General features: G+C 40.5%; 2 protein-coding genes across 9 annotated transcripts in view; one reads left to right on the top strand and one right to left on the bottom strand.

Moving 5' to 3' along the window:
- The window catches only part of LOC121718789 (zinc finger protein 708-like), a 712,111-nt gene that overhangs the window by 336,518 nt on the left and 351,243 nt on the right, over nt 1–24,350 (top strand). The window lies entirely within an intron of this gene.
- The window catches only part of LOC121718798 (gastrula zinc finger protein XlCGF57.1-like), a 102,084-nt gene that overhangs the window by 14,020 nt on the left and 63,714 nt on the right, over nt 1–24,350 (bottom strand). The window contains exons 1-5 of one of the 5 annotated variants that reach the window (XM_042104015.1): nt 12,113–12,316; nt 11,579–11,903; nt 8,275–8,464; nt 7,315–7,388; nt 6,986–7,087 (exon numbers count right to left, since the gene is read on the bottom strand). In XM_042104015.1, the coding sequence (XP_041959949.1) occupies nt 7,044–7,087; nt 7,315–7,388; nt 8,275–8,464; nt 11,579–11,861 (591 nt within the window). In that variant the 5' untranslated portion in view covers nt 11,862–11,903; nt 12,113–12,316 and the 3' untranslated portion in view covers nt 6,986–7,043. Of the gene's footprint in view, nt 1–156; nt 1,996–6,985; nt 7,088–7,314; nt 7,389–8,274; nt 8,465–11,578; nt 11,904–12,112; nt 12,320–20,851; nt 21,139–21,378; nt 21,627–24,350 lie in introns of those variants that run through there. The other 4 variants (XM_042104013.1, XM_042104011.1, XM_042104012.1 and 1 more) reach the window with 4 other exon arrangements.

The following is a 24,350-nucleotide window of genomic DNA, read 5'->3' as shown; positions in this document are numbered from 1 at the left end:
AGAGGACCCCAAAATAAATAAATATATAAATAAATAATATAATAATAAATAATAAATAAATATATAAATAAATAATATAATAATAAATAAAATAGAAAAGCGCGTGATTGGTGGCAGATCCTTGTTTTTGTGATGGTAAGAATTATGGCAAAGCTATATGTCAAGTCAACTTTATTCATATAGCGCATTTCATGCACACAGTTCATTCTATGCGCTTTACAGCTGACATTAAACCTGAAATGGTAACATAATGTAGATTTGTATCCCAAAGCTTGCCAATCCATACGCCAGACCCCTTTCAAAATGTCAGAGTGGGCGATGGTGTCCCAAAGACAGAAATGCTGAAAGGTTTGTCTCAAAAGAACCGGACATCAGGGGCGCTGTGACGCAACAGGCTACAGCGCCCGTACCATGTACAGGTCCAAGTGCCCACGGAGACCCAGGTTCAAATCCGACCTGCGGTCATGTCCCGATCCCACCAAATCTCTCTCTCTCCCACTCACTTCCTGTCAATCTTCACTGTACTGTCAGAATAAAGGCAAAAAGCCCAAAAAATATACTTATAAGACTATAAAGAACCGGACATCCACTTCAGGGGCGCTAACCAGTAACCACACTCGATACATTTCTAAGGCTTCTCTCTTCAGTGTTTTTTGCCCATATGATTTTTAAGGGCAGACAAATGTACAAAAGCTCTTCCGCAATGGACACATTTATTAGGCTTCTCCCCCGTGTGTATTAGCATATGGGTTTCAAGATTACCAACCTGTGAAAAAGCTTTCCTACACTGGTTACACTTATAGGGTTTCTCTACCGTGTGAGTTAAATAATGGGTTTTAAGATGTGAAAGTGCAGAAAAAGCTCTTCCACAATGGACACATTTGTGAGGTTTCTCTCCAGTGTGTATTACCATATGGGTTTTAAGACTCGACATTGTTGTGAAGGCTTTTCCACACTGGATACATTTATGAGGCTTCTCTCCAGTGTGTATTACCATATGGGTTTTAAGAGTCGATATTGTTGTGAAGGCTTTTCCACACTGGATACATTTATGAGGCTTCTCTCCAGTGTGTGTCATCATATGGGTTTTAAGATGTGACATTGTTGTGAAGGCTTTTCCACACTGGATACATTTATGAGGCTTCTCTCCGGTGTGAATTAGCATATGGAGTTTGAGATGCTCAATACGCGTAAAATCTTTTCCACACAGGATACATTTATGAGGCTTCTCTCCAGTGTGCCCCTTCCTATGGGTTTTAAGAGATGACATTGTTGTGAAGGCTTTTCCACACTGGATACATTGATGAGGCTTCTCTCCAGTGTGAATTAGCATATGGGATTTGAGATGCTCTACACGTGTAAAACCTTTTCCACACTGAACGCATGTGTGAGGCTTTTCTCCAGTGTGTGTGAACATATGGAAATTAAGATTTGAAATTTGTCTAAAAGTTTTTCCACACTGGACACATGTATAAGGCTTCTCTCCAGTGTGTATTAGCATATGGGTTTTAAGAGATGATAATTGGCTAAAAGTTTTTCCACACTGGATACATTTATAAGGCTTCTCTCCAGTGTGTGTTAACATATGGGATTTAAGATGTGAAATATGTGAAAAAGCTTTTCCACACTGGGCACATGTGTGAGGCTTCTCTCCAGTGTGTATTACCATATGGGATTTAAGATGTGAATTTTGTGAAAAAGCTTTTCCACACTGGGCACATTCATGAGGCTTCTCTCCCGTGTGTATTGTCATATGGGATTTAAGATGTGAACTTGATGAAAAAGCTTTTCCACAATGGACACATTTATGACGCCTTTTCCCAGTGCTCTGGCTTAAATCAACACCAAGAGAGTGTGTTTGCTGGTGTTTCTCGAGTTCAGTAAGGGCCGTAAAACTCTTCCTGCAGACAGTGCAGTTGTGCAGTCTTCCTTTGAGCTGCAGGTTGAGTTCATCATTCTGCTCATGGATCTTCTGTTGTGTTACTGGTGGGTGATCTGGAACACATGGAAGAGTTACCATAGAGACTTAGAATGTTACTGGTGGGTGTTCTGCTACACCTGGAAGAATTACAAGATGGATTTAGAATGGCATCAGTGTTTCCAATACATTGACTTATTTGTGGCGGCCCACCACAATATCAACACTGACCACCACACACACAATGCTTTTCCAGGTTGTACTAAATTGTGCTTAAATCTGGTTAGCATCATAACCAGCTGTGCTAATTTGTTAAAACCTGTTGCATTCAAGTTAATTCTGCAAACCAACCACCACACATGGAATTCAATTCTCTAGGAAACACTGGGCAGGTGTTTTACATTCAGCAATTTGATTATCTGATAAAGACATACATGTATGCTTTACAAGACAGAGAAAGTAATTTTTTTCAAGATGACAGAATTGATTAACAGACATTTTCACCTTGTTCTATGACGTAGCATAGAAGGCATGCAATTCTGGTCTAGGGCAACACATTGACATACACTGCAGAAACTGCTTATCTATCCAAGTGTTACTAATATTATATTACGATCAAAACAACAAGCTGGTATTTCTTGGAAAAATGATTTGACGTAAATGAAAATGGCCTCATTGTCGAGAATTCGTAGCCTAGAAATCTAGATGCACCCTAGCGGCAGAAAAGGAAATTTGCAGCCAGGGCAGTCTAGCAACTCTCAGTTGACTTGCGAGCTGGAAAAATCAAACTTCAATCAGGCCAATCACATCGTGTATGTAGTCGGTGGACGGGCTTAACATTGCGACGATTCCGAATTCCCTGCTACTTGAAAACAAAGAATATGGATGCTGCTGTTGGTGAACAGCGCAAAACAAGCAAATTTGTCTGCAAGTGCGTTAATTAAATTTGTCTTGATAAGACTCCTTAAAATAAGTCAAAATCTTTTTAACCGTCAGAATTCCAGCGGCACAACGCACCCTTCGGAAATGACAACACTTCAACAGATTTAGATTAGATTCAACTTTATTGTCATGTCAGTACAGGTACAGAGCCAGTGAAACTCAGTTGACATCCAACCACAAGTGCAAAGAAGCATTAAACACCAAAGTGCAGGTCGAGTACAGTATTCTGTGCAGTTATGTAGACAACAGATATGAATTATGTACAACAGTGTATAGTTAGATAAATACAGGTTTTCCAGATTCCAGGATTATGTACATGTACAAATAGTATAAATAGAAAAATGTATATATATATATATATATATATATATTATATATATATATATATATATATATATATATATATATATATATATATATATATATATATATATATATTCCACCTCAGCACCGCTGATGTGGAGGGGTGCGTGTGTCTTGTTTTTGGTTCTGCTGAAGTCCACAATGATCACCTTGGTCTTCTGGGATTTGAGGGCCAGGTTATTGTTTTTACACCACATAGCTAGTGCTAAATCTCATCCCTAAATGCTGTTTCATCCTCCTCTCTGATCAGGCCCACCACTGTGGTGTCATCTGCAAACATTATTATGGCATTGCATGACGATTTATCCTTGTTGTCCAGAGGTGCCAGTGGTGTCTATCTATCAAAAGGGGAGGGTTCAGGGATTACGCTAAGCTTGGTTTTCCGATCCATGACGTAAAACCAACGTTATCATCATTTTAAAAACATGTATTTTTTACAGTGACTGGAATGTGTCAAAGATGTTGTGAAAATATAATAGTGGGGGGGGGGGGGGGCTCATAAAACATTGTTTTATCATTATTTTTGCCCACCAAACCAACCAGGAAGTAAACTGAAATCACCATAGGACGATTGTATGGAAGTCATTTCCTGTCCAGGGATGGGTAGATTAACTAGATCAGCAACAGCACCATCCATCCATAGACCAATAACCGTATAACCGTAATCCACCCATTGACTCGCATTATAGAAAGTAGTGTGAACATGACTTTGAGGAGTGATATCTCGCTGACTATTATAGTTGTAGTAAAAATTTCAGAATTTTTTTCAGAATGGTATTTATTTCAGAATATATGTGTGTATGATTTCAATTACTAAAAAAATCCTTTCTTTAACAATAAATAAATAAATGCATATTTTGATGGTTTGTTTTGCTCATGTTAGTATAGTTGGTGTTATGCAGCACTTGTTCCAGTACCGGGTCATTTACCCCCCTCCCCTACCTCTCCCCAACATTCTAAATCAATTGTATGCATATTGCTATGTAGCATAGTAATGTTACATTACATTACATTACATTACATTACATTTGGCTGACGCATTTTTAACCAAAGCGACTAACAACATGGTAAACAGTTTAAGTTTTAAAGCAATTCTCTCAACGATTTTGGGACAATTTAAAAACGGTAGAGTACAGTAAGAATAAGTGTATCAGTGAGTGCTGTTTTTAAACAGTTGAGTGTCAGTTCAAGACACTGTTATACACCATTTGAAAGCTTTGACTTTTGGGAATCCAAAAATGACAACTTTTTTATGTACAATCTATATAGTGCTTTACATTCTCAGATTAATCTTATTATGTCTCAATTAAATTTGATCCAAAATGCCCCCCCCCCCTCCTCCCCTCCTCTGCTTTTGGTGCTACCCTGACCTCTGGCTGCAGCACAATAAGTAGATGCAACATATTGGGTACTAAAATATTCCATAGAAATCCATAGAAATTGAATCTTCATGTTGTATTATCCAATATTAGTTGTACAGATGTATAGTCTATCTTATACACACACTCATTGAATCAACAAAGTAAATCCAAAAATAGAGACTTTTTTGTAATTATTCCATATATTGTGTAGTCAGGTGTTCTGATATAGACTGACATACAATCTAAATAATCCACCAGAAACCTCAAAGTGTTACTTTCATTTGAGACCAGGATTATGCTTCTACACAAAGGGGTTAATGTGCAGTAAGCATTTGATTGTCAGTAAGCATTTTGGATAACCAAAAGTCCAATGGGGAGTTTCCATAGGGCATTTTACAAAACGCATGAGCATACCTTGGCAAATAATGGTCTAAAGTAAGTAGTTTTCATTCTATATTGATCTACTGTTTCCCACAGCTTCACAAGACCTGACACTAGGGCTCAGTTGTGTTTCTAGGTCATCTCAAGTGACCTAGAGGGCTGTAATGTGGTGAGTTCAGAAATGCTTGTTATCCGGCAGAATGAGAAAATAATATTCTAGCCTCTGTAACTCTGTGTCAGTACATTACACCATTTTTCTGATTGTTGTCCAAGAAACTACAGTGTCTAAGAGGTCAGGCATTTGATTATAGGCCAAAGTATGTAGGAGCAATGATCTCCTAAGTAGATGATGTACAATGTCGGGCAAAATACTCAAAATGGGGCGTATGCATAAGAATTTAAAATTAATTGACACTACTTTAATCATATTGCTTAGGTTGTGCTGAAAAAAGGATATAAAACAGCCAAGTATTGTACTTCCCTGAGACCTCTATAAAGTCATTAAAAACCTGCAAAAAATGGCTTCTATGAGTTTGAAGGTTAAATTAAGTAAAAATGATCTTTCGAGAGAGCGCTAGGTAAATCTCTTGGTTAAAACACTTGGTTAACTTTTATTTTTTTGCAATGCATGTGAAAAATGGCCAGTGTTCTCCTTTAAATGCAGCCGCAGCTGTTTGTTTACCTTAACATAACGTTTCCAAAATCATTTTGATACCACATAACATCATAACATGATGAAAAGTCATTCTTCTGCCATTGTCTGAGCGGTCCTCTAACAGTTATTTGGGCTTTTCCGAAGATGCCTAATGGTGATTCAGACTGATGGCAATGTTACTGATGGATAACAACAGGCCATCACAGTTCAGTGAAATACGTTTAGTTCAGTTAGTTAAGTTATACTTTATTAGTCCTATAGGAAATGTGTTCTCCACATTTTACCCATCCGGGGGTAGTGTACACACACACACTAGGATTTGAGACCTACACTAGGAGCACACATACATACCCGACGCAGCGGGTCCCATTAATCTGGCACTTGGGGAGCAGTTGGGGGTTGCCTTGCTACTTGATATTGTTTTTAACATAAAGAGAGCCACCTAATGCTTTCTCGTAACATAATTTGACTTAGTTTAATAAGAGTTTGACTTACTTTAAGACGTCTTATCAAGACAAATTTGCTTAACACACTGGCATCCAAAATTGTGTAACTTACTGGCAGCTAAATTTGTTTGTAATCTTGATAATAAGTCCTTAAATAAGTAATAACGCTCATCAAATCAAGCCAAGAGGAATGGCTACGCCCTAGATATGAAAATAAAATAACATGACTTTTCAACTTTTCAATTAATTTATTGAATTCCCTGATTTCTCCAGGTTCGGAAAATGGGATTGTACAATTTCATGACTCAGGATGGTTATAATATCAAAGTGAAACCAATAACAGCATCCTTATTGGTTGTGGTCGATTTTAAACAAAGACTGCCTTTTACGGATGAGCTGATAGGTAAGGGGATAATGTAGTGATGGGCAAATGAAGCCACTAAACCACAGCAGTGTGAAGCTAGCAACACTAATGAAAAAATCCAATATGGCTTCCACATGTAGATTTTTCAAAATAAAAGTCCTTACCCAAACCAGTATATGTAACCAAAAATATTGGTTTGCTAAGGACTTTTATGTTGAAAAATGTATGTGTGGCGGCCATCTTTTTGCTTTTCAGCTAGTGTCGCTAGGTTCACATTGCTGTGGTTCAGTGGTTCACCAAAGCTTCATTTGCCCATCACTAGGATAATGTATTGTCCACTAGTCAATTATCGGAAAATAAGTCCCAACAGGGTGAACAGGATTCCGACGTACAGTCCATCCAGGAACATCGTAGGTTAGCAAACGTGTCCTGAAAATGTAAATCATACTCAAGCTCTCTCTAGCTGAAACATCCACTTCCATATTCCAATCAGTTGCTGGGTACAGTATTGTAAAGTCTACATGCCAAATTGCCACAAATAAATACAAGTATTCGTAATTTATCATAGTTCTCTGTGGTCTTGCAATAGTGCCAAAAATGGTTGCAGATGTCTCTACATCATTGCAGAAGAACGGAACACCCCTTCAGTTGTCTTTCCTGTAAAAACAACATACAACGTGTATGGGTGCAAAATTCAAGAGATTTATGACATGACACCAAAAGACTTATTTGATTTGAAGACAGTGTGCCAGTACCACAGTCCGTCTTCTAGAAAGATTTTTGAAACCATACCAGACATCAAGAGAAACAAATAATAAAACAAATCACATAATTACACTACGCATACCAAAAATGTGGACACAGGAATCAATGACTTGTCTCACCGTCCAGACCAATAATTGTGGTGGGGAGGGTCTCCTGGTCCCAGCCATGAATGGCGTGGATGTACTCCTCATAGCTGTGGCAGTAACAAAGTGAAATGATTGTTAGAAAATGAAATCCCTGAGCACTTGCAGCTTTAGGTTAGCAGGTGCAGGTGATTTGTGGGGCATAAAGGCAAAATATCTAGTCACTACAAACAAAGTGTAGTTTTACTGATACTTCATTCAGGGTACTTAATACATCCCTATGTCCCCAAGTTAGATAAATGCTCTCATCTACATCCCTATGTCTCCAAGTTAGATAAATGCTCTCATCTAAACGATCATGCAGAGAAAAAAAAAACGTTACCAGAAGAGGACAATAACGTTTCACCACCCGAGGTTATAACTTTTGCTTCCATGTTAGGAAACACCATGGTAACAAGCTAACGTTAGATCAGCGTTTCCAAATAAGCATAAACAATGGCTCCGTCAAAAATGAATTTAGCCAACATTGTCACTAGACTATAAATATTTATGAAAATTCAAATACAGAACAAATTGTGGATGAAATCAATCATTTCGACAAAATGCCATCCTAGTGTGAGTTGGCTTGATCATTTCCACTTTAGAGCTAGCGCTAGCTGCTAGTAACCCATATCTGGTATTCACCCTGGCCAACGTAACTTTGCAAAGGTTAACGGACGGCATAGCTCTAGCTAATTCCAACCTTATGTTAGGACTCAATTAGGACAAATCATAATTATCAAAATAATCATCATGATTATTTTGTTCAATATTGAGATAATTATTAAACATGATTACTCATTGATTTTGGAACGATCATCCATTTACTTCAAATTCAACTTATTTCTTTTATATCTTTCAGACTTTTAAAAAAAAATATATATAATCCAACAGATAAAAAATACAGGCAAAAATATAATGCACATGAACGACAACAACCAAACTGTATTTACACACCTGTCCAGTAGAAACAGAGCCAACTGCGCATCAGATTGGAAGCCCTTCTGCTGGCGGAGTTCTCGCCACCTTTGTATGGCTTCACCGATGTAAATACGGGACTTGCCCCGTTCCTTCTCCTGTACCCTCTTCTTGGCCATGTGTTCATCCGAACGTCTTCTTTTTGGACGTATGGCGGACTCGGCCATATCAAAATTCAAGAAAAACAAGAAAATATAGTGCTAGTCGTTGTTGTTGTCCTTGCGCACCTAACTAGACTCTTTACACTTCTCTCTCCTCCACCACCTCCCTTCATATGCAGCATTCTTTTTGTCTGTTTAAGTTCAAAGTTGAAAAAGAAACACCAAGGCCACATCCTCTAAAGTGCTACTGTGACTCATCAGATCGGTCACGCAGGTTGTATATGCTCTTTTTTATTTTTATTAGCAGTTCTGTTGGATTTCTGTCACATTAAATCAGTCGTAGAAACAGGCTATATCTGTTGCTATGACGTTTGTTTGGGTTATACACTATGTAATGGTTTGTTACAAACTGGCTAATACTGTAGCAACTGTTAAAATGATCCCATCCCCCATCCTTCTTGGCGATGATTGGCTGGGTACAGTTTATTATGTTTCCGGAGGGTTCACATTAACGCAGCATGCTGTAGCAACTGTTAAAAAATAGGAAGGAATATCTGCACACAGGCTCCCCTTCTTTTTGTTTATTAAAGCAACTTTTTTATCCAGCACCTACTTTTGGATGTGCGCACTTTACGTTGGTTTGGATTACTAATAGCAAACTGGCTAATAACAAATGTTACCATTAACCAATTGCTAACAGTAGTGCCTTTGTTGACAAATAGAATGCACATATGAACGTATTTAACACTAACATGACGTCACTGACAAGCTCAAAGTCACTCAAGAGACAAGAAGAATGTGGCATAACCCCCCCCCCCCCCCCCCCCCCCCATCCCATCCCCCATCCTTCTTGGCGATGATTGGCTGGGTACATGTTTACAGGTGAGTTTATTATGTTTCAGGGGGGTTCACATTAACGCAGCGTGCCCTTTGCTCAGCACAGCGGCAGATCAGTTCTTACAGGCCTTTGAAAATAATGGGTTTCATAGCGCAGCACTTCCGTTTGCGCATGCAATGTGGAACCCCCATCCGTGGTCCAGGCTGAACCAGGCTGTTTTTATTGCAGTTTTTAGAGCCTAGACTGTCCACAGTGACTGCATTTTTACAACGTATTCAGTGGGCAGGCTGATAGTGATGTTTGGCATATGTGACAACAGCTTAGAAACCTTGTCACAAGACTTAGAGACCTCCAAACGTTAGGAAGTCCCATTCATGTGAATGGAACTTTCTGCAGCACGCTGAAAAGCCTGCTCATCACAATGTCATTATCCTGCTTATCACCTTGTTTGCTTGGTTGCTACTATAGGCAATAGTCATGCCTTTATAGCACACAAAGGAAACAAGCGGTTCCGCTTAAAAATAAGCCAACTTTACTTATTTTTTGTTGTACAACTTTCTTTGACCCTATAACAGCGATAGCATGGACAGTAGGGCTTTCACTTTACGTTCGAAAATCGATAGGGAAAACTAAAATAGGGAATCGATTTGAACCAAATATGTACACTATTAATTTTAAACAAATTAAAAAAAAAATAGATGTACCAAAACTCACAAACAAGCAGAAAAAGAAAATAAAGAATTCCTTATGTGGAGGACAACAGCGATCAACCTGTACGACATGAGAGAGACGAGTGACCGCTAATCACTTGAGGAGTTTGATATGGAAGCACTTTGGGTTTTGGACTGCAGACCAAACTATGGAGAAGGACAAACTGGTATGCAAACTGTGCGATCGTGAGTTCCTGTGTAGGTGAAATTTGTTTGACATTTCTACAGGCATGTTGAAGCCTGTAGTAATGTTTTTCATTGATGTTATGGCCATCCACTTTGCTTAATGTTTTTCGAGAATGTTGCACTCCAAGTCATTGTGCACGAAACTTCACAGCAGTAAATCATCAGAAATATTGCCGACTTGTGCATCTCAAGTTAGCCTGGCTCCACCCTCAGTTCCTTCAGTCCGTCGTCTGGGATTTCTGTATATTCACGGGTTTTCTCAGGCCAAATTTTACCTGTCCAATCAGCGAACAGAGGGGGTGGCTGAGAACGATGACGTTGAGGTTGTGCGCTACATGCTCTAGTTTGAGCATGACATTACGTCACGACCAAACGTAAGCGATTGGTTATGGCAGATCCAATAGTTTTAAACATAGTACTCGCCTTCAAGGAAGTTAACGCTTGGCAATGGAAAGTGGCTAGACTCTTTGTACATTATGAAATGTACGAGAGTCTGGTAGGACCAGGCCTCTTTATGCCCTCTTTACATTCATCCTAATGCCTGTTAGTTGTCGGTAAATTGGCCTATATTTAGCGTTGAAAATGGAAACATCTTTAGATGTCAAAAATCGGAACAGGATTTTTTCACAAAAATGACAACCTAATGGACAGTTACCTTGTTTACAGTTGATTAAATTGTTGCGAAGCCTACTTCCAGGCTCAACTGTCGTCCTAGTATGGTTGTTTTAGTAACCATTCATAAACATTGATATGGAACGGTGATTAAACTCGTTTTTACCAGATCTACTTCATAGGTGTCCCGTTATTTAGAATTAATAGCCACACCACCAGCCAATCAGAAAAGAATATTTCTTCTCTCCGGGTGATAAATTCATGTAATTACAGCTGCAAATACATAATTACCACTGTCAATGGCAAGGGGGTTTCGTGCTATGATTTAGGCTATGCCTTTTATATTACTCCGCAAGTAGTCCGGTCACTTCTTGCAATGGAACTTCAAAAGTGAAAGCAGTGATCAGCTGTGTTCTAAAGAATATTTGATTCAAGTTCAGCTTGTGTTGCAAACTATTTGTTTCTCAGCTAAAGCTACAACGAAACGGTAGTAAATGTAAAGAGACATATCATGTGGAGCAGAATATGTGGGATAATGTATGGAACGCCAGTCCATTATCTGTCAAATAAGTCCCTTCAGGACGAAGCAAGACCCCTCCGCTGGCGCATCGGGGTCCTGTTCGTCCTGTCAGGGCTTATTTCTCGATAATGACTGGTGTTCTGTACATTATCCTTTAAACTTTGCTTCAGGTTACACAACAAACATTGTTTCCTGTAGTTGCTAACATGGTTAACATAGCAAAATACTGTTGTTGTTTTTTTTGTTTTTTTTTAAAAGTTTTTCTTAACATGGTTACAAGGGATTCACATCTAAAAGGGTGATATGAAGGACTTACTTTCTAACAGATAATCGTGTTCTTGTTCATCATCTTCAATCTTCACTTCAATCTCCGCGGTTGTCTGTTTTGTTTCATTGTCAGTAACGCTGGACTCTGCGGCATCGGTTTCAGTTCTACAGTGAAGCTCTGCAAAGGGCTTTTCATCTTCAACTTGAGAAATCATATATCCATAATCCTCCTCTTGTTTCAGGTCTTCTTCTTTAACCATCACACTCAGCTGGTCAACCTGCTGCGTTTTGGTAACGTTACAGCCAGAACTAAACGGATGTCCGAGATCCATGCCAACGCACTAAAGATGATCCCATCCAAAGTTTTCTACAGCCTAGGCAAGGAAACACAAAATCAAAAGGCTGCCTTTCAAGATCTAGATCTCGTTTAAATCAAACACTCGTAAACATCATCACCTGTTGCTTCGATAATTGGCACATGGCGTATGTTCATCTATCACTATTCAAGTTGTTAACTTAACCAATCGACTGTATTGTGTGTAACGTATAGGCTAGCATACCCATAGACATTAAACGAGCCTACCTGAAGCAAGTCCACTGCTCCACGCACACTGTTCTGCTCACGGAGATCTACTGATCTGGTGTTTATGTCGGGTAAGACATGAACCCGTGTTTATCTTCACAATATCAAGCATTCTTGAACCAACATACTGGATGACCGTAGTTAAGAAATTCTGTTGCGAATGGAATGGAATAACTCGTCGATTGTAGTTGCCAATCGAACCAGACAACTATGCATCACTGCCACCGCCTGGAACGGAGTGTCACTGGAAGAATGTGGAGTTGGATCTTCGATCATCTTTGACTCGGTTAGGCCTAAATACTTTATGTATATTTTATGATACTTTAGATTATGCGAAATTGTGTTTCTCTAGCAACAATCTTCTGCTTGAACTCCTCATTTTAATTATTATAACATGTTCCTCTTGCGTGAAATAACTGAACACGAACTGTTCAGCCTCCTGCCCTCTGGAAAGCGGTACAGGAGCCTCCGCTCCCGCACCACCAGACTGGCAAGTAGCTTCATCCACCAAGCAATCAGGATGCTGAACACTCTACCCAGTCTCCCATCACTGACAGCCCCCCCCCCCCCCCCCACCCACCCAGGAACCTAGGAAGCTAGGATCCTGTCTACCCTACCCCCCCCCCCTTTTCTACTTGAAATTACTGCATACTGCATATCAATGTAAATATACAGGTCACACAAGCACAAGTTTAAACTTCATGTAACTGTTAAGACTATATAAATATACAACACAACTACCTCAATTTTTTTTTTTATACATAGGCTATATGTCCTATATTTCTATTTTGATACATACATGTTCTATATTTCAGTCTTGCACTTTAATTTAATGTTTATTGTCTATGGCTATGTCTATAGTATGCCTATGTCTGTATTTAAAGTATGTCTATGTCTGCATGGGAAAGTAAGAAACGAAATTTCAATTCTTTGTATGACCAGTGCATGTAAAGAAATTGACAATAAAAGCCGACTTGACTTGACTTGAAATAAACCGCTCTAGATCGATCCATCTGGTAAAGGTGGGTAAAATGACGCGATAAACGCCCTTCTTATGGGAACGCGCATTGAAACTAAGAGGAAACCTGGCTTGACAAATTTACTCGTAAGTGAGCTTCATGGTACCATTTAACTCTGTTAGTCTTGAGTTGACGACAGCTGGATTCAGTGAGTACCCTTGTGTTATCCTCAAATCTTACCGACACTCTTTATCCTTGGGGTCAATTTGACCCCAGCTAAATAAACCCTCAGAAAATTATTATAATTAATATTGTTACCCAGGTTTTTTTTGTGACAGGTACTTAACAAGAGTGTAATAACCACCATCAAAAGCACTACAAAACAATCCCACCCCCCCCACACACACACCCCTTTATGAACCTTGGAACCCTGGCTGGCAATATTGCCCATCCATTGTCAGCAGCCCAAAGGCTTGCTGTTGCTTCCCCTTTTGACTTATACAGTCCTGCCAAAATGATTTATATGTAATATGTACTTGTGCATGTAATAATGATAATAACAATATGTTCTCATACTATTCAAATAATAATATCCATAATGTGTCAAATATTCATGTATCCTATGTTTCATACAGCTGGGGTCAAACTGACCCCAAGGAACATCAATGTACAAAATATTTGTACAGGGCATTGAAAACAAATTATTGTACAAATTTCATGCTAACTCTGTTGTACCCTTCAATTGAGGAAAAGTCATGAAACATGAAGCAAAAAAAAAAAGTGAACCATATATTTTATGATGTTAAACGTTGCTTGGGGTCAAATTGACCCCAAGGATAACATGAGGGTTAAATTTACCAGCTGACTCATAGGAAAAAGACCCAACTGAATGGCCAAATATTCAGTGTCATTTTCTAATTCACTTCAATTGTCCTGTTCACACATTTGTTTTTGCATAGGTGTCCAAACCTGAAAGGGCTGTGATGTTGAGAATTCATGCTTATGAAGCATTTTAATTACTACAAACCATAGCGGGACAGCCGATGGCCTACTGGTTAGCGCTTCGGACTTGTAACCGGAGGGTTGCCGGTTCAAACCCCGACCAGTAAGCACGGCTGAAGTGCCCTTGAGCAAGGCACCAAACCCCTCACTGCTCCCCGAGCGTTGTTGCAGGCAGTGTTGCCACAGTTACCTTGAAAAAGTAATCTGATTACTGATTACTCCTTTAAAAAGTTACTTTACTGATTACTTGATTTTAAAAGTAAATATAGCTGCAAGCAGCAATGCGGGGGCCAAGCAGTGCACTATAGCAGGAATGGCGTTGCCATGGCATGAGCAACCACTCACAGCAAGTTTGATGGCAATTGGATAAAGAACGGCTGAGAAATAAGCTCATTTACTTTGTTACAGCGCCCCTAGAGGCCAAATTACACCAATGTCCTTGTGCGTTCTTACAATCAGCTCCCATGTCCGTCTACCAAGTTTGGACTTCATACACCAAAGTGTTGCTGAGATGTGAGCTCATTTTCTTTATTGCAACACCCCTAGAGGCCAAATGAGACCACTTTCCTTGCATGTCCTCACAATCAGCTAATATGCCCATGTATCAAGTTTGGACTTCATACAACGAAGCGTTGCTGAGATTTGAGCCCACTTCCTGTATTACAGCGCCCCCCTATAGAGGCCAAATGATGCCAATTTCCTACTGTGTCCTCACAATCAGATACCAAGTCCCTGTACCAAGTTTGGACTTCATACATCAAAGCGTTGCTGAGATACAAGCTCACTTCCTGTATTGCAGCGCCCCCTGTAGAAGCCAAATGACGCCAGTTTCCTAGTGCATCCCCACAATCAGGTACCAAGTCTCTATACCAAGTTTGGACTTAGTACATCAAAGCGTTGCTGAGATACAAGCTCACTTCCTGTATTGCAGCGCCCCCTATAGAGGCCAAATGATGCCAATTTCCTAGGGCGTCCTCACAATCAGATACCAAGTCCCTGTACCAAGTTTAGACTTCATACATTAAAGCGTAGCCAAGATGTTAGCCCACTTCCTGTTAGGCGGCATCGTCGCCATGTGTAATTGGCTGTCACGGGCAAACAAACTTGAAAATAAAAAATCTGACAAGTATGGTTTGTGCGGCTCGGTCTGAAGATCATCTCCGCCAAGTTCTGTGAAAATCGGATGAAATTTGTAACCGCTGAAACTTTTCGTAGAGTTTGGACTAAATCCAATATGGCGGAGGTCCAATATGGCGGAAAGTGACGGGATAGGGGTCGATGAACTCGAGATTGTTCAAGGATTCAGACGCTACCTCAATTGTGAAAATCAGACAAAAGAGTCAAGGATCACGCGCATGAACGCATGTCCAGCTTTGAACTGGTGGTGGCGCTAGAGTGTTCAATGTATATGCATGAAAATTGCTGTGAGTGATTGGGACAGTGTCCTGACTAATGGTATCAAGTCTTGTTGTGTTAACTCAAAGCATCACCTAGATGTTTGTCCACTTCCTGTTTGGCGGCTTCATCACCATATTTGATTGGCTGTCACGGGCAAACAAAAATGAATTTGAAAAATCTGACAAGTATCGTTTGTGCGGCTCGGGGAGAAGATCATCTCCGCCAAGTTCCATGAAAATCGGATGAAATTTCTGACCGCTGAAACTTTTCGTAGAGTTTGGACTAAATCCAATATGGCGGAGGTCCAATATGGCAGAAAGTGACGTAATAGGGGTCATTGAACTTCCAGGTCCAGGGATTCCCGGTCCAGGGATTCCAACGGTGCCTGATATGTGAAAATTGGACGCACCATTCAATGGTCACTTGCGTGAATGCAATCCAGGTTCGACCCATTGGTGGCGCTACAGTGTTGGGCATAGAGTTCTGTAAATTGGTGAGAGTGATCATGGGATGGTCCTGAATCAGTGCACCGAATTTCATAACTTTAGACCCCTTCGGTTCAATTTTCGGCCAGATTTTGACCTGTTGGTGGCGCTAGATGGCTGGGTTTAGAGGTCCGTAAATAAGTGTGAATGGTCAGTGGAGTGTCCCGAAACTTTCTGCCAAAAAATCTGCACTTTTTAGCCAGGCGTTCTATGGGCTGCCATAGACTCCAATGGCAGAAGTGTAATAATAATAGGAAAAGCTAGTAAGTCAATGGGTGCCTTCGCAGCTTCGCTGCTTGGCCCCCAACTAAGTTAGATTACAAGTTACTTTATTAGTTACTTTCAGCAGCTGCCGACAACACCCCCACCGCCTCAACATAAAAATGATAACCGGTGTTGCCAATACTCACTATACTGGAAGTGTATTTTAACAGTAATGTCAGCCATGTATAGCAGACATCCCAACCTAACCTACTTAGATACTGAAATGCAGATGTTTGTACAATAATACCAACACCAACATAAGGAAGGCCTATTGATAGAAATTGTTATAGTAAAATATGTAGATTTTTTTGTTGATTTTTTTTTTTCATGTAGCCTTGGCAACTAGCCATCTGGTATAGGCCTGAGTAATATGCAAATGAAATTACACTTGTTAAACTCACCTCAACAAGTCTTTTGCAATCATTTAACCCGCTGTGAGAAATGCTAAAGTCGCTGTTACAAACAGTGCAGTGTGCAAGACTATCATTATGTTTTAATCTTATGAGACAATTGGGTACACTTTTGTGTAGTCTGATGTGAAATGGGTCTTAAAGGAGAATTCCGGTGTGATATTGACCTAAAGTGTATTGAAACATGATACCGAGTGTGAACGTATGTCTCATAGCCCATCTCGGCTTGTCCCCTGCACTCCAAAATCTGGAGCTAGTTAGCCGATGCTACCAACAGCTTTTTCAATAGTGGTGCTTCGAAAACATGAGCATAGCCTACATGACATTAATCCCCAAGACAAGAAGAAAGCAAAGAATATATCTTTTTACTAAGGAAAATGACAAAAATAGTAACGCACAGTAACTTAGATGAGTAACTTTAATCTGATTACTGGTTTGTAAATAGTAGCGCGTTAGATTACTTGTTACCGAAAAAAGTGGTCAAAATAGACTAACGCGTTACTGGCATCACTGGTTGCAGGCAGCTCACTGCGCCGGGATTAGTGTGTGCTTCACCTCGCTGAGTGTGTTTCACTAATTCACGGATTGGGATAAATGCAGAGACCAAATTTCCCTCACGGGATCAAAAGAGTATATATACTATACTTATATATATACTTAAGAAATTCTTATTACCAACTGTTACATACTTGTGTAATTCTTATGATAATAACATGATATCGAATCAGGGAGACACAGATACTAAATGGTATTTAATAAACAATTCAACACCTAATGTACAACGTCAGACCTAAGTCCAAGGGACATTTAAACATAACAAATATGTTCTATCCATAACAATTTACAACGTCAGACCTAAGTCCAAGGGACATTTAAACATAACAAATATGTTCCATCCATAACAATTTACAAAGTCAGACCTAAGTCCAGGGGACGTTTAAACATAACAAATATGTTCCATCCACAACAATGTCTATTATATGGGGTGTTGGATCAGCTACAAGCCTACAATCTGACTGCTGACAGAGGAAGGTTTTCTTGACACAAAATGTACTTGAAATCCGATTCGGCCAATCATACAGTACCCTCCAGTATGATTGCCACCTCTGCTAAAGCTGACTAAAAACCGGTATAAAAAAATAATCTGTTGGTGATTTATTGTAATCGCACAATGAAAGAAAAAAAAAAGGAAAAATCCAACCTTGAAGGGAAGCAAAGGAAGGAAGCAAAAATACAAAAAACAACAAAAAAATCATTTTTATATTTTTAATATATATATATTTATATATATGTGTGTGTGTGGGGGGGTGGGGGTAATGGGGTGTGTGGGAGGGGGATGACGAAAAAGTGTGTGTGTGGGGGGGGTGTACCTGTGTGTGTGTGTGGGTGGCTGCCAAGTGGCAAGAGAGATTCTCTCCAGTGTGTATTCGCATGTGGGTGTTAAGTGACGATATGCATGAATAAGATTTTTCACACTGGGCACATTTGTGTGGGTTCTCTCCAGTGTGTATTAGCATGTGGGTTTTAAGATGTGTCATTTGTGAAAAAGCTTTTCCACACTGGGTACATACATTAGGCTTCTCTCCAGTGTGTGTAAGTATGTGGCGGTTACGCGACGTGCATGTAGAAAATGTTTTTTCACAATGCGCACATTTATGAGGCTTCTCACCAGTATGTATGAACATATGGGATTTAAGATGTGAAATCATATAAAAATCTTTTCCACACTGGGTACATATATGAGGCCTCTCTCCAGTGTGCGTTCTCATGTGGGTGGCAAGTGACGATATGCGTGGATAAGCTTTTCCACACTGCTTACATTTATGAGGCTTCTCTCCTGTGTGTGTTAACATGTGTTTTTTGAAATTTGAAATGCGTAGAAAAGCTCTTCCACATAATACACATTTATGAGGCTTCTCTCCAGTATGTGTAAGTATGTGGCGGTTATGTGACATGCATGTAGAAAATGTTTTCTCACAATGTGCACATTTATGAGGCTTCTCACCTGTGTGTACTCGCAAATGGGTTTTAAGTTGTTGAATTTGTGAAAAGTCTTTTCTACACTGGGTACATTTATGAGGCTTCTCTCCAGTGTGTATTAGCATATGGGTTTTTAGATGTGGAACTTGTGAAAAAGCTTTTCCACATTGTACGCATTTATGAGGCTTCTTTCCCGTGTGAGATACAATATGACTACTAAGATGAGAAGCTTGTGAGAATGCTTTTCCACACTGGGAACATTTATGCTGCCTTTTGCTGCTAGTGTTCTGCTTTTCATTCACCCTAACAGAATGTGTTTGCTGGTGTTTCTTGAGTTCTCTCAGGGTTGTGAAACTCTTCCTGCAGACTGTGCAGTGGTGCAGCCTTCTTTTCAGTTGCAGGTTGAGTTCATCGTTCTGTCCATGGATCTTCTGTGGTGTTGTATCTGGATCGTATTCTGATACACCTGGAAGAGTTACAGAATGGATTTAGAATGACAGACAGATGTTCCATTATGACAGACACAAGTGTTAAAGTGTGTCCTAACAGGAACCGAATGAACAATTTTCTTGTAGCATTCAATGCGATCTGTGTACACTGCATCTGATAAATATGCCTTTTTATTACACGGCTCTTCAAATGCTAGAAATGCTCCACTCACTTGAACTGTACTGATTTGAAAACTGAATCTATGAATGTCTCTTTTTCTCTGGTCATTTTTTTCCCCGTCAACATAACAGTGGGCATAGAAAGTAAAAGTAGACTATTAAACTCCGACAACTATACTGCCTCAAGTGCTGCAGCTGACTACGTTACCCACAATGCCACGCAGCTGACACCCTCAGGCCACGCACCTGGAGTGAAACGGGCCTCACGGCTCATACACACAGTTGCGTTCCGTCAACGCATGCCAGTGGGTGTTGCCCGACGGTAGCTATGCAAATGACTTGAAGTATAACAGTGATTTGATTGGCTGGTGTCGTCCCTCGATTGGCTTGATTGGCCGGTGCCGTTCGTCGGTACAGCAACAGCTGAACTTCTCAACGCGAGCAACCCACAACGCGAGCAACCCACATAACGGCTCCTACACACAGCTGCGTGCGTTGTGTTGCTGGAGACGCATCCCATTCACTTTACATGGGCTCACGTCATCCGTTGCCGAACTGAATTGTGGGTCCGTTGCGTCGCGTTTCTCCCGTAGCTCGCGTTGAGAAGTTCAGCTGGTGCTGCACCGACAGACGGCACCGGCCAATCAAGCCAATCAACGGACGGCACCAACCAATCACATTACGGTTTTACTTCAAGTAATTTGCATAGCTACCGTCGGGAACACCCACTGGAATGCGTTGACGGAACGCAACTGTGTGTAGGAGCCGTTAGTCTTCTGCGCTGAGCCCACCGGCAGCCACAACAAAAATCCTACGGACATTACCTCAACCAAGAGCAATCTAGTGGCGAGCGAACCGCATGCCGCGTGCAATGTCAAGTCCCCTTTATCAAGACAAATTTGCTCACTTAACGTTAGAAGTCTTAAAATAAGTCAAACTCTTCTTAAATTAAGTCGAATAATTTTACGAGAAACCACTAGGTAAGTCTCTACTGAAAACAATACCATCTAGATTTTTTTGAGCTTTATGTAAAACGAACAACACATGGTTAGATTTTCTGAGATAAGCAGTTTTTGCAGGGTATGGTCAAAGATTGTTAAGGCGGAGCAAGATACTTCGTCGTAGTTCATGTCTATGGGCGCGAAATGGGGATCGAATCCTGTCTGCATAAAGAGGCGTGTCGATGACGTATTGACGAGCGTAAGTTGCAACCGGCCAACAGCAGCGGTAGAAATAACCGGCGCACACCTGATATAAGGTTGATTTTCTCCAGACTGGATTGCTCAAAAATGCTAAAAATGTACCTGAAATGTTCAGAAGGGTTTGAGGATCATGAAAATGTGCCCGAAATTCACATTCCTAACTCTATAGAACCAAGACCTTAGCATATGTGGTGAAATTCTGAGCTATATCCATAGACTTCAATGGAGCAGTCGCTGCCTCTGCTCTGCATAAAGGGGGATTTTGACCCCCCCCCCCCCCTCGTGCGATCCGGGTTCCCGGAAGTGGCTCCTGATGAAATATCTTGCTCCGCCTTAACAATCTTTGGTATGGTTAACATTACAATGCGTTTTTTTAGCATGGTTAAGAGATTCACATATAAAAGGGGGATCTGAAAGGACTTAGGACCTACTTTGCAGCAGATAATCGTGTTCTTGTTCATCATCTTCAATCTTCACTTCAATCTCCGCGGTTGTCTGTTTTGTTTCATTGTAAACATTGGACTCTGTGACGTCTGTTTCAGTTTTACAGTGAAGCTCTGCAAAGGGCTTTTCATCTTCATCTGGACATGAAATCATATGACCATACTCCTCCTCTTTTATATCTTCTTCTTTCACCATAACGCTCGGCGGGTCAACCTGCCGCGTTTCAGTGACGTTACAGCCAGAACTCAACGAAAGTCCGAGATCCATGTTCCCAACGCACCGTATGATCTCATCCAAAGTTTTCTACAGCCTGGTCAAAGAAACACAAAAACAAAAGGTGGCCTTTCAAGAACTTTTCTCGTTTTAAATAAAATATTAGAAAACAACATTATCTGTTACTTCAATACTTGGCACATGGTTTATTTCCATCGATCACTTTCCCATGTTCGAGCAAGTTAACTTAAGAAATCGACCTGTTTGTTTGTAACGTAGCATAGACATTAAACTACTATACCTCAAGCAAGTCCACTACTCCACACACACTGTTGCTCACGGAGATCTGCTGATCTGGTAATTATGTAGGATAAGACGTGAAATCGCGTTTATCTTCTCAAAATCGAGCATTCTTGACCAACATTGCGGATGATAACAGTATTTTATACAACTCCAGTGGTAAATAGAATTAACTCGTGGACAGTGATTGGCAAACCAAGCAGACAACTATACATTACTGCCACCGACGGGAATGGAGTGTCACTGCAGGGCTTTTTTTGGCTTGTTTAAATATTGTATGCATTTAAAAGGGGTAAAGAGTGCAGTAGAAGAGGGGTTTAGTAGATTAAAGGGAAACTTGGCAACTATTTCAACGTAATAAACCCGTTTAGAAATCATTTGGATGGTTAAATGACCTGTTCCGGTGAAAATGGTGACTTTTCCCGCTGCCCCTAGCGTCCCCAGGCGGAAAACCAACCTTGCAACATTGCGACTACCGTCCCGAAAAGAGAAGTGAGAAACAAGAAACTCGTTTTAAATCGTGTTTCTTACCTTGTAACATATACATTGTCTGCCAAACTTATGCTAACCGTTTTGCTAGCTTGTAAACAAATCCATGTGCTTTATCGTTACCTTTTTCCACAGTTTGAAATAGCATAATGCACAATTTCTCCAGCAGAGGCGGAAATCCTGCCAAGTTTCCCTTTAAGTGGCAAGGGCTGCATAAAAAAGGTGGGGGAGGATTGGGATTGGGTGGGGGGCACCAACAAGGAGCACCCAAGAGCAAGGAAAAACTCCCTTACCGAGGAAGAAACCTTGGGCAGATCCACGGCTCAAGGGGCTAACCCAACTGCCAGGGGTCTTGGTGTGTGTGTTGGGGGGATGACAGGGGAGATGGGATAGTGTGCTGTGTATGTGGGGAGAGGGCAGTGTGCAATATGTGTGTTGGGGAAGCTTCCTCATGAGACAATGTGCTGTGTATTGGTGGGGGGGGGGCAGTGTACTGCAAGTATGGTGAAGGGACTTACTATTGCAAGCAGAGTACTGTATGTATGATGTATGTGAGTGATGACAGTGAAGATGTGTGTGTGGGCGAGAGGGGAGTGGAGCAGTGACTGTGTGTGTGTGTGTAGTGTGTAGGTGGGGGCAGTGTGCTGTAAGTATGTAGAGGATGTGTGTTGGAGAAGATCCTGAAGACAATGTGCTGTGTATGTGTGTGTGGGGGGGGGGGGGGGGGGGCAGTGTGCAGCAAGTATGTAGAGGAGGCTTACTGTAGCAAGCAGTGTGATGTATGTATGTGAAGTGATGACAGTGATGATGTAAGTGTGTGTGTTGGGGATGGGGGTGGGCAGAAAGGCTAGGCAATTAAGGACATGGGTAGATGGAGGAGAAATCAAAAATAATAAATAAAAAGTTCTATGGAGATGTGCAAAAGTTGGAGAAAGTCAGATATGTGTGTGTGTGTGTGTGTGTGTGTGTGTGTGTGTGTGTGTGTGTGTTTTGACGTGTGATGAAATAAGAAAATAAATAAAAGGTCTGTAGCATAGGGAGAGGGATGCTAAGTGCTAAAAGTCTTGTAGGTGTGTGTGTGTGTGTGTGTGTGTGGGGGGGGGGGGGGGGTCATGAGTGCTGAGTAGTGAATGAGTGCAAAGTCAGTATAGTGTGAGTTCAGAGTTGGGAAATGTTTGAGAGTGCTGAGGAGTGAATGTGTGCAAAGTCAGTATAGTGTGAGTTCAGAGTTCGGATGGCCTGGGGATAAAAACTTCTCCTGAGTCTCTCAGTTCTGGCTTTGTGACTACATAGGCGTCTTCTTGATTTCAGCAGTAGGAATAATCCATTGTTAGGATGAGAAGAGTCCTTCAGAATCTTTTGGGCTCTTAGGATGCTTGGCATCTGGTCAATCCCACAGCCCCATTCACTCCCTGAGATGCCGGGCTTCCCTGGAAATTACTTGTTAGGGGTGTTTGTCCAACAAACGTCTAGCTTTTCCCTGAAATCAGCCCATTATGAAGTGCCGTGCTTCTATGGGTTTTTGAATGGATCATGGCGGCAGAGTAATTATGTAGCCTGATAAAAAAAATGATGTTAGACGACTAGTGAAAACTTACTGCTGAACTAACTAGCCATGAAGTTCTAGGATACTCTAGTAGGAATAGTCAAGTCAAGTTTACTTATATAGCACATTTCAAACACAGAGGTCATGCTTTACATAAACAAAAGAAAACAGGAATAGCTAATGAAAGCATATAAGTCCAACGGTCAAATAATAGTTTAAAAAGTAAAGAATAAAAAAGACACAAACACAAAACACACAAGGTAATGTTACATGAAAGCATAAAAGGGCAATAGTTTAAAAGTGTTTAAAAAGTAATAATTAAAAGACATAAAAAACAACATAGAATGATTACAGTGATAATGATACTAAGCACCCAGTGAACGGCAGCACTCTGGAGATACTTAAAATAGTCCCAATCTGTGCGTTCACACATATTTTCTTAGACAGAGTCTTCAATTAAGATAACATTACTTAATCCACTGGCAGATAAATTTACTTGTTTTTATGTCTTAATTTAAGAAGATTTTGACTTATTTTAAGTCAAATAATCTTATTAGAAAGCTCAAAGTAAGTATCTTCATAAAAACAATATTAACTAGATTTTCTAAAAATCTTAATATAAGATTATAACACTTAAGAGTAAGATATCATTTTTTGCAGTGAATAGTCCCAATCTGTGCGTGTACACATATTTCGGACCACAGGCCTTGAGAGTCTCCCTCGTGGAATATTATCACCCAAATAGTTAACACTCAAATAGAGAAACCCGGAACAGCTGTAACTCTTGAGCCGTAACACTCTGATTACACCCGATATGTCTATTCTGTTAGAATGACAGGGCAACTACTGCACAGAATCCCCCTTTGTCCAACTAAGGACAGCAATACTATAAGGAACAAGTACTCATTTCAAGTGCTCTGTGAGCTGGGTAATGAGGA

This window comes from Alosa sapidissima, chromosome 9, assembly GCF_018492685.1.
Source record: "Alosa sapidissima isolate fAloSap1 chromosome 9, fAloSap1.pri, whole genome shotgun sequence".
NCBI lineage: Eukaryota > Metazoa > Chordata > Actinopteri > Clupeiformes > Clupeidae > Alosa > Alosa sapidissima.
The sequence above is the reverse complement of the archived record's forward strand: the minus strand, read 5'-3'. Positions and strand labels throughout refer to the sequence as shown.